Genomic DNA, 10,897 nt, shown 5'->3' with positions numbered 1-10,897 from the left:
AAAAAAAAAAAAAGTAATAAAAGCAAGGTGGGTAAAATAGCTAAGGGGGAAACACAACTTTTAGAGATTGTAAGAGCGATGATTATGATCAAAATGTAAAAAGAAAAGGCAATAAAGATGAGAGGAAGGGGGATATAGGAATAAGAGTAGGATATTTGTAGTATGGGTAAAGAGTATAGAAAAGAGTGCCATATACTAGGTTTGGGACAGAAACACACACAGCAACCGTAAGACCTAAGAGCAATATTCAAATAAACCACTGTGAGACATACTTATGAATGAATTGCTGGCACAGCTGTACCAAGTTGAAAAGGAAGATCTTGTCTTAGATCTCTGGTTCTACTGGGCTTCACTTATTGCTGTTGTGGGGAGGGCTGTTGATCTCTGCAGTCTCAATATTTTTTATTGTTCTGGCAAGTGGAGAGGGAAGGTTGTAAGTCCTTTCCTTATAGTTCACCAGGAACTTGGCACTCTATCATGGCCTATTCTATTCCGGCCCTTTTGTTACAGGTATTACTGCTGTCTCCAGAAAGCTTAATTCAGTCAAGTGGTGTCAATTTGAGAGTGTTTATAGCTGGTGTACCATTCTTAGCTCTCTCACCTGCTTTCCTGTAAAAATCACTCCTGACTTGATAAATTTATGTACAGATCTTGTCTCTTGGAGAATAAAAATTTATTATCATGACTATTTTCTTTCATTAAGTTTCAATGGTGAGGTTTCTAATCTGCCATCTTACCCAGAATTCCTAGATTTGATAAAGGAGCAAGAAAATTTTTCTATTCTTGGAAATGTATAATATGTGTATACTACTCTCTTCTCAGAAATAGGCAAAATATAGTGATCCTTTGTAATGTTTAATGCTGATTATTAACAGGGCTTAGGATTCCCTAGGAGACAAGCCAGTAGGCATCCCTGTAAAAGCGTATCTATATTATATTAGCCTTTGAATATGTCTGTGTATTGACTACTTTTCACTTGCTGTGATAAAACACCATGATCAAAGCAATTTATAGAAGAGTTTATTTGGACGTATTCTTCCAGAGAAATAAGAGTCTATCTTAGTCAGGGTTTCTATTCCTGGACAAAACATCATGACCAAGAAGCAAGTTGGAGAGGAAAGGGTTTATTCAGCTTACACTTCCATACTGCTGTTCATCACCAAGCAAATCAGGACTGGAACTCAAGCAGGTCAGGAAGCAGGAGCTGATGAGAGGCCATGAAAGGATGTTCTTTACTGGCTTGCTTCCACTGGCTTGCTCAGCCTACTCTCTTATAGAACCAAGATTACCAGTCCAGTGATGGTCCCACCCACAAGGGGCCCTTCCCCCCTTGATCACTAATTGAGAAAATGCCTTAGAGCTGGATCTCATTTCCCCAAATGAAGCTCCTTTCTCTGTGATAACTCCAGCCTGTGTCAAGTTGACCCAAAACTAGCCAGTACAGAGTCCATTTTGGCACATTGGAGCTCCCCTACCCTGATTAAAAAATACCAATCATAATTATGTGGAAATCTGGGAAGTGAATTTTCAAGATAATTTGGAGGGTTTTCTCATTCTGAGAACTTATGTGTGCCTAGCCACAAAAGCATATCACAAAAGCATATTATGTAGATGTCTATGAAAAGTTGTTGCAAAGGGCAGGAGAGATGGCTCAGAGGTTAAAAACACCAATTGCTCCTGCAGAGAGCCCACATTTAATTTCCAGCATGTGTATGCAGTTTATAACCATCTGTTCCAGGGCATACAAAGCCCTATTCTGACCTTTGAGGTTACCAGATATAGAACCATACACATAGGTACGTACACATAAAATAAATGCATTTTAAAAAACATAAAGAAAAGCAATTGTCTCTGAATAAAAACAGCCTCTGTGAATTCATATCTCAAGTTTTATAGGTAGACCTGAGGCCATGGTTGACCAACACCAATAGTCAGGAAGAAAGCTATTCGTGGAGAAGAAGAATTCTATAGCCTCCACCAGGCATATCCTTCTGTCTGTCTCTGACTACCTGTGAGAAAGAACCCTATGAAATTATGGACTCTATATTGTATCTACTTTACAAGTGTCATGCAAATTCTTCTCTTGAGCAAATCTATTCTGGAAGCAAATGAGGAAGCAAATTATGGCTAGGTGATTTCCATTTTATTTAGGCAGAGTGCAAACCATAGAGTATAATGCCTTTTACAGGGTATCAATATTAGACTTGTGAAATGGTTTCAAGGATAATAAGTTACAAAGAAGTTTTCTCTGTTTTTCAAGGTTAATTTTGCAAAATAAAAAAAGAGAAGAGGTCACCATTATTTATGTAACACATAAAGACTTTAGAGATGAATTGTAGAGACTCATAGATTCTGCAGATGAACTTTTTTTTTTAATCATAGGGCTGCTACAGTCACAAGGAAGCAGAAGTCATCTTTAATATGCTTTAACCTAAGGAATGCTTGCTGCATATTCCTATACCTCAAATTATTATTTAATGTTACTATTTAGGATTCAAGGATGATAAAGCAGAATTTCCAGCTATCCACAGAATGTTAAGAATTATAAATTTTAAATATACTTCTAGCACTCTGATGATCTGCCCTTGAATCTCAAAGAGCAGCATTTCAGGAATTTGAGAACTTGTTTTTTTAGTATTTAATTCTAAATTGCATTATTGCTCATAAATGTATGCTTTCATATTAAAATTCTTTAAATTTAAAAATTTAGCAATATATTATTTTATCAGAAAAAGGAAATTATAAATTAGTTATTAACAATAGCATAGAAAGACAAATATGTAATAAATATATACATATATTTATATAGTTCCATATATGTAGAATTACATGTGGACCTTTACTGCTATTCAGTGCTCAATAAGTGTTTTTTTAATATGATTTATTTTATATACACATGTAAATGTTTTACCTGTATGTAAGTATGTGGACCACTGATGTGTGCCGAATGCTCACTGAAATCTGAAGAGAATCAAACCTGAAAAGAAGTGCTCTTGACTGCAGACCTGTTTTTCCATCAGTGTAATTTATTTTTGAGGAGCTACATGAGCATTCTTGACTCTCTTTAGAGATTTCCACCTAAAATTTAAAAAGGCCACAAAACATATATATATATATATATATATATATATATATATATATATATATATAGCTTTATAATCTGCTTTGTTTTCTCTTATTATATTTTCTTGCAATGGGTGGTTCCATCACAGTATACATTGTTACTCAGCTTTCTTACATTTTGAAAACTCATAAACACTATGAGCAACAGTAGTTTATAGTTAACTAACAGAAACCTAGGTCTTGGTTCCATAATGTCTTCCATTAAGTCTTTGAAGACCGTTTTATACTTTTAACTCGTTTTGAAGGAACACTCCTACTGGCCATCTAGCATGAACCATAGTGCTTTCTTTGATGCCGACTTGGACAAAATAAGATGTTTCAGGGCTCATGAAATCTAACCTTTTCTTTATAGACAACAAGATTAAAGCCTGTAATTAGTGTATGACTTTTTCAGGCTCACTGGATTGTTTAGTAATAGAAGATGTGCTATGTTACAGGTTGCCCTGAAAGTCAGTGAAAATACACTTTAAGAAAAGCTTATTGAAAGGGATTTTCCTGAGACTGGAGCGATAGCTCAGTGGATAAGGACACTTGGCATCCAAGTTCAGTTCACAGCATCTAAGTCAAGTAGCTTACCAGTAACTCAAGAACTCAAGCTCACCAAGATCTGATGTTGCCAGGCCTTTTTGAGCACCCAACCACATACATGGCACACACACACACACACACACACACACACACATTTATAGATAGATAGATAGATAGATAGATAGATAGATAGATAGATAGATATAGATATAGATATAGATATAGATATAGATATAGATATAGATATAGATATAGATATAGATATAGATATAGATATAGATATAGATATATATTGAAATAAATGTCAAGTTTTAGGTATTTTCCATGCCATAGAATTTACTAATTTCAAGTGTAAAATTTAGTGACTTCTAATTTTATCAGATTGAATAACTATCACCAAAAGTCAGGTTTAGGATATTTCCATTACACCAGAAATATCTAGTGTGCCCATTTATTCCTAATTCCTGTTACCTCCTCTGTTCCAGGACACCATTCATCTAGTACCTGTACCTCTGGGGTTGTTTTACTTTCTCTGATACTCTGAGTACATTTGTCTTTTATATTCCCACAGAAATCATAAATGTAAATTCTTACTTTGTTTTTTTTCTTTTTGTAGAATAGCCATTTTATTCAAATGCTGCATTTACCCTTTAAGAAAAATCTTTCAAATGAAAAACATATATCTACATTCCTGATCTGATTAATTAATTAATTCTGATTAGTGTGTGTGGTGGTTGATTAGGTATGGCTTCCATAAACCCATGTGTTTGACCCATAAATAGTGGTGCTATTAGGAGGTATGACCTTTTGGAGTATGTGTGAACTTGTTGAAGGAAGTATGTCACTGATGGGGCTGGCACTGAAGTCTCCTATGCTCAAGCTCTACCCAGTGTGTCAGACTAACTTCTTGCTGCATGAAGATCAAATGGTAGAACTCTCAGCTCCTATTCTAGCACCATGCCTGTCTGCATGCTAAGTGTTATCATTGTTGATAATGGACTAAACATTTGAAACTATAAGCCAGCAGAAATTAAATGTTTTTTTGGGGGGAGGGGTTGTTTTTGTTTTTTATAAGAGTTGCCATGGTCATAGTGTCTCTTCATAGCAATGAAACTCTAAGACAGTAAGGAATGTTTTCTTTCCATTGTTTGGTAAGGTATCCATAACAGCACACAACATCCCAGCAGATGAGTAATTTTCATTAAGATAAGAGAAATTATTTTACCTTTTTTCCTCCATGTGAATCTGGAGATAAAATTCAGGGGCATACGTATGAAACAAGTACTTTAGCCCTGAGGCATATTCTCAATCCTGTGAAAACTTAATTTGCTTCTTAGGATTCACTTATTTCTGATAAAATATTATATTTTTCCTAAATATAATTTATAATTCCAGTTTTTGTATTTTGTAAGAATTGAATCCACAGATTTATACATACTATGCGAAAACCCTACCATTGAACAGTACCCGTGGCCCTTTTTAAATAATATTTTTCTTTTGAGAAAGTGTCGCCAAGTTGACCAGGTTGGAATTGAACTCAAAGTGGTCTAGGCAGGTCTTAGAATTGAAACCCTATTATATTAGCTTCCCAAATTTCTGGAGTTAGAAATTGACACCACCAAGCCCAATTTATATTTCATTTCAAGTTAGCTTTTTCTCTCATTTTTGTTAGAAAAAAACTGATAAAACATGAAAATAAACTTGAATGTTTAACGTATATCTCACTCATAGAATACAAGTCATTTTATTTCTATTAGACCAAAAAAAAAATGGAAAAACAATTCTTAATAATTCTCAGACTAATAACACATTTAAACTCACAGTTCCCATAGTAATGCCTGTAGCTGTGATGGTTGTGCCCGTCGACCCAGATGGACTTCAAAACATGATTTAAAAATATGAAGATCACGCTTTCTATAAGGAAAAAACCAATTGAAATGAAATAATACGTTCATTAAAATTCTGTTCTGGCTATAAGATTAAGGCAAAATGAGATTTTATATTTAGGTTGAACATTTTTTTCTTCAGACTGGCTTATTTTCAACCAAAGTAGAATTTGAATTAAGCTTTATATCATATTGAATTAAACATATTTGAATTCAGATTTTTTTGTTTTTGTTCTAGTTAACCATAAAATTGGCTTTGGGACTTTCTGTTATTCCTCTAGTAGGAATCAGATTCTCTCCTTTATTTCTCTAGATTACTAATCCTATAAAATCACAGAATCTATTTATCCATGAAGACATGGAGCTTGAGACAGTGCAGAGCCAAACAGACTCACATATCTGTTGCGGTCAAATGTATGACCCATGACCTGGCAAACTCAGCATCATCTGAGAGTGTTCGGTAAGTCCCACCACATGCCTACTGAACCTCATTTTGCATTTGCACAAACAATAGCATTTTTATTTTAATGAAATCAAATTTATCAAATTTCTACTTACGTTTTTGGTGTCAAGTCTAACAACACTTTGCCTTTAGATTGCAAATGTTGTTCATTGTAAGTAAAAAAAAATATAGTCATATTTTAATTTGTAATCCATTTTAATCAATAAAATATGAGATAAATTTAGGCTTTTAAAAATATATACATATACTCCATCACCAATTGCTGAAAAGCCTGTCTTTCTTCTTACAAATTGCTCTTTCACCTTTGTGTGAAATTGGGAGAATACAAATATGTTTTTTTTTAGATTTATGTCCATTTTTGTGTCGCTGTGATCATGTGTGTGCAGGAGGTTTGAAGGACAGAAGAGGGCATCCAATGGCTTGGAGTTTGCATTAGAAGTTGTGAGCTGCTTTATATTGGTGCTGGGAACTGAATTCAACTCCTCTAGAATAACAGCAAGCATGCCAAACTACTAGGCTACACTTCCAGCCAGAGCATGTTTATGTCCTCTTCTGGCTTTTCTATGCCACTCTATTGATTTATATGTTTAGCCCTCCTTTAGCATCATGGGATTGATTACTATACTTGTGTTATAATTCAGCAGATTATTCTTATCACTATGCCCATAATTTTCTTTCTCAAAATAATATTAAATATTTTATATCATTTGACTTTCTAAATAAATTTAAAAATACTCTTATCTATATCTGTAAAAATATCTTGCTGGGATTTTGATAGAAATTATATTAAAGATATATCAATACAAAGAAAATTGAGATTTTACTATGCTGAGTCTTCTAACCCATTGTGTCTTCCTTTACTTAGATATTTGGTTTCTTTGAGTATCTTGTTCATTGCCTGTATGGAGATCTGTTTAGGTAAAATTTATGTCTTAATATTTAATGTCATGAGCAATTGTACATGCTAGTGTATTTTCAGGGTTTTTTCTGGGTTCACATCCATTGGTGGTATTAAAACAAAAACTCCAATAAATTTGCACATTTATTCTTATATCCTACAATCTTGTTTAGATCTATGTCTAGTCTTGATTTTTTTTAATGGTTCCATGGGATTTTTCTCTACAGATTAATCTTGTCACCTGTAAATAGCTACAGTTCATTGTCTCCTTTCTTCACTTTATGCTGTGCTGGTACTGTATTGCACAGAACAGTAAGCACCTGTATCCTTTCACATTGTAGTATATCACTGAAGGAAGATATGGCAAGAACTCAAGCAGAGCTGGAACCTAGAGGCAAAGGCAAGACCTGATGCAGAGGCCATGGAGGGGTACTGCTCACTAGCTTGTTCCCTGTGTGTTAGTCAGCCTTCTTTCTTTTATAACCCAGGATCATACCCAGAGTTGTCACCACCACCCACAATGAATGGGTTGGGCTATCTCCCATCAATCACTAATAAAGAAAATGCCTTATAGCCTTTCCCACAACCTTATCTTAGGAAAGCATTTTCTCAGTTGAGGTTACTTCCTTTCCAATGACTTGGGCTCCTGTCAAGTTGACATAATACTAGCCAGCACAATCATGGAAATTTTCTTCCTCAGCTATGGTGAATCACATTAATCAGTTTTTGAATTCTAAACCAGCCTAACATTTTTGTAGTAAACTTTACTTGGTCATAATTTGTAACTATTCTATTGATGCCTGGATTCTAATTGTTAATATTTGTTCAAGATAACTTACATCTGTATTTATGAGTGATATTAATCTGTAAGGTTTTCTGATGCTATCAATATAGAGTTTTGGTTTTAGACTAAAATCAAATCTTTGAAATAAACTGTTCCCTCCTCTTCTAGTTTTTGCAGGAAAATTGATATTTATTAGTTCCACTCAAAATCGGTAGATTTCTCTGGTGAACCCATCTATGTTGTAGGGTATTTCTCCTTTGACAGTTTTAAGTTATAGTTTCAAATGTCCTGGTAGCTTCTTTAGACTTCAATCCCTGTTTAATTTTTAGATGCCCTGTGGTAGGTTTTGTGCTTTCAGGGACACAGTATGTTTCCTTTAAGTTGTTGAATTCAACAGTGTGACTTGTACATCATGCCTCCCCATCCTTCTAGCATCTGTGGTTATCACCTGATCCTTTCTTAGGCAGGTCATCCTCATCTTCTCTTTTGCTTTTGTCAGTGCTCCTAGGGTGTGTCAATGTTATTCATCTGCTAAAACACCAACTCGTGTGCATTGATTTTCTCTGTGGCTTCCATTCACATGGTTTCTGTTATCTTATTTTCTTCTTTATTGCTGCTTTGTTTATTTTGCTTTTGCTTTTCTAAAAATCAATCTTGGTGAAAGCTTAGACTTGAGACTGCTGCTGTATTCTAATACACGGATTTAGTGCTTTAAATTCCTCTCTCAGTGCCACTTTAGCATGGATTTTTGTACGCTGCATCTATTTTAATTCAGCCCAATGTGTTTTTATTTCCATCAACATTTCTTCTTTGAGTTCGTTTAGTTTCTGAGAGTTTGGGAATGTTCTTGTTAAATTCTGGTAACCCTGGTTCCACAGATAAAACAATATTCTGTATAATTTTATTTCTTTTCAGTGCATTTTCATTTCTTTGAGTCATTTAACAAATTAAAGATGACCTCAGAGGATACTAAAATGCATTCATGCCGAATTAAGAAATGAAAACAAAACCACTTACTCTTGAATTAGTTGAACTGGAAGTGAGCCCAAGTTTTAATTTTCTAATCTACCTGTGCCTTCCCTTGGTTGATAATCCATGGTTACTGACCCACCTGTGAGCTCTTTGTTGTGAGTCTGCTCTGTCCTTGTTGTGCCTCTCTCTGAATGACTGCGTCCGAATCTGAGCCTATCCCTCTGTCTGTCCATGAGGAGGATATTGTTCTGTATTTGTTCAACAGCACAGAAAATACTGTACGGAGGACATGAGGGATTCCTTACAAAAATTCTTAGAACTTTGCAAGGGAAGAAACTTAACTGATCCCATCTGACTCACAATAGCAGACAACACTGAAAACCTATGCAACTGAGCTATATCTACATTACTTGCAAAATGTTCGGTGGATATTTCCTGTAAAGTTGCTTTCAACCTGTTGACTGCTTTCAGCTAAGGATTACCATAACTTTACTTTACATACACACATACTTTATTCTAGGTTAGGGTCAAGAAAGGGTACATAATTTAAGATAAAATCTAAGCATTTTCTTGGGTTGTAAAGGCAGATTGTATGAGAAATCCAAGGCAAGTACAGCTGGCTATATTGTTCTCTTAAAGGTAGGTTAAATTTAAACAGGCTGAATACACAATAGGTGAGCAGGTCAGTATACAGACTTTAAAGAGCTCAAGGGGTATTAGTAATTTTGCTGGGAGGTCTGCCAAAAGTTGTCTTTAGGGGAATGTTTAAAAAGATTTTCTTACAATATGTATCACAACATTGTTCCCTGAACTAGCACTAACATTTGAATAAAATACATTCTGTGCTTTTATTGGATGGAATTTTCTTAAAAATAGTCTACAGATTGATTTGATTGCATGGACTCATATCAGTCTTGATGGTTTCTGACTTTGTTCTCAGTTGTTGATACAACATTTGCAGTCTCCAGCTCTGTGAAGAAGTTGCTCGCTTTCCTTTGCTGTTACCAGTCTTACATCATGTATTGTACTGCTCAGTGATTTGTTGTGTTCATTTTAGGATTGTTACCTCTTTCTGGTGGATTGATCACTTTACCACTGTGTAATAATCTTTCCTGTCACTGGAAGTTTTCTTTGCTCTAAGGTCTATATTTTCTTTTCTCCTGATGATTCATTATTTATATGTGTGTGTGTTTCTGTGTATCACAATCTACTCATCTTATTATGGTTGAAGTTAAATGCATTGCATAATCTAATAACTTCGAAACCACCCCATCACTCTCCATCTCTACCTTGCCTAAATCATTCCTCCACATAGAAGACTATGTAAGAATTATCTGACATAAAGATAAAAATGTAGAAAAATGGGGCAGGGGGAGGGTATAGGGAACTTTCGGGATAGCATTTGAAATGTAAATAAAGAAAATATCTAATAAAAAAAAATGTAGAAAACCCATTAAACTTCCCACACCTTTCCAAGCTCCCTTTCTTAAGTCCTGATATGAGACACAGAAAACAGAAACTTACAAAACATCTTGAGCTCTACCCTCTCTGTGCCCTGAAACAACTAGCATACACAAGAGCCTTGCTTTATGTTAAGCATTCTACCCATTCCTTCCTGTGCATAAATTCTTGTAAGGTTAATGTTTTCAAAAGACAAGCCTAATACTCAGACAAGTGAAGACTACAGAGATTGTGACTCCACTGGGTTTAAAGACAGGTGTTATGACTAGGTGGTAGAACTTCAGCCCTGGCATCCACAGAATCAAAGAGTTTTGGCTTGGCAGTTTCTATCTCTCTCTCAGTTCCTCATATGCCAGTTCCTATACAGACATCCAAGTTCATGGCTCTTTCTATTACACAAATGATTTTAAAAGACAACCTGTTTGCTTTCCCTGGTACCTCACTCACACTTTTCAATCCTTCTTTCACGGGCTGCTTAGTTATCCTCCTAGAATACACTTCCCCCATTTTATTCCTATTAAAGTGATCCTTGTAAGATCCACTCAAGATCTTTATGTTAAAGCTGCTTTTCTAAATACTGTTTTACTTCCTACTGTGAAAAAATATCCTTTTTCTTTCCATGTTTCCCCAGAATACTGTAGATTATTCCCAAATTAGGAGAGTGAAATGTTAGCCATGTCTATCTCAGACTTGCAAGGAAATAGAGTGACATGAAAGTAGCAGAATGGCCGGATGGTGGTGACACACGCCTTTAATCCCAGCACTCAGGCGGCAGAGGCAGG

The 10,897-nt window shown here is 35.2% G+C and overlaps 1 protein-coding gene across 2 annotated transcripts in view; it reads left to right on the top strand.

Moving 5' to 3' along the window:
* Gpr149 (G protein-coupled receptor 149) overlaps window positions 1–10,897 on the top strand; it is a 60,529-nt gene that overhangs the window by 39,215 nt on the left and 10,417 nt on the right. Inside the window, exon 4 of one of the 2 annotated variants that reach the window (XM_029537987.1) lies at window positions 5,851–5,997. The exons of the other annotated variant lie outside the window; for it this stretch is intronic. Within the exon in view, the coding sequence (XP_029393847.1) occupies window positions 5,851–5,964 (114 nt within the window). The 3' untranslated portion in view covers window positions 5,965–5,997. The remainder of the gene's footprint in view (window positions 1–5,850; window positions 5,998–10,897) is intronic. 2 annotated transcript variants of the gene reach the window in all.

Source organism: Mus pahari, chromosome 4 (genome assembly GCF_900095145.1).
Source record: "Mus pahari chromosome 4, PAHARI_EIJ_v1.1, whole genome shotgun sequence".
Classification (NCBI taxonomy): Eukaryota; Metazoa; Chordata; class Mammalia; order Rodentia; family Muridae; genus Mus; species Mus pahari.
The sequence above is the reverse complement of the archived record's forward strand: the minus strand, read 5'-3'. Positions and strand labels throughout refer to the sequence as shown.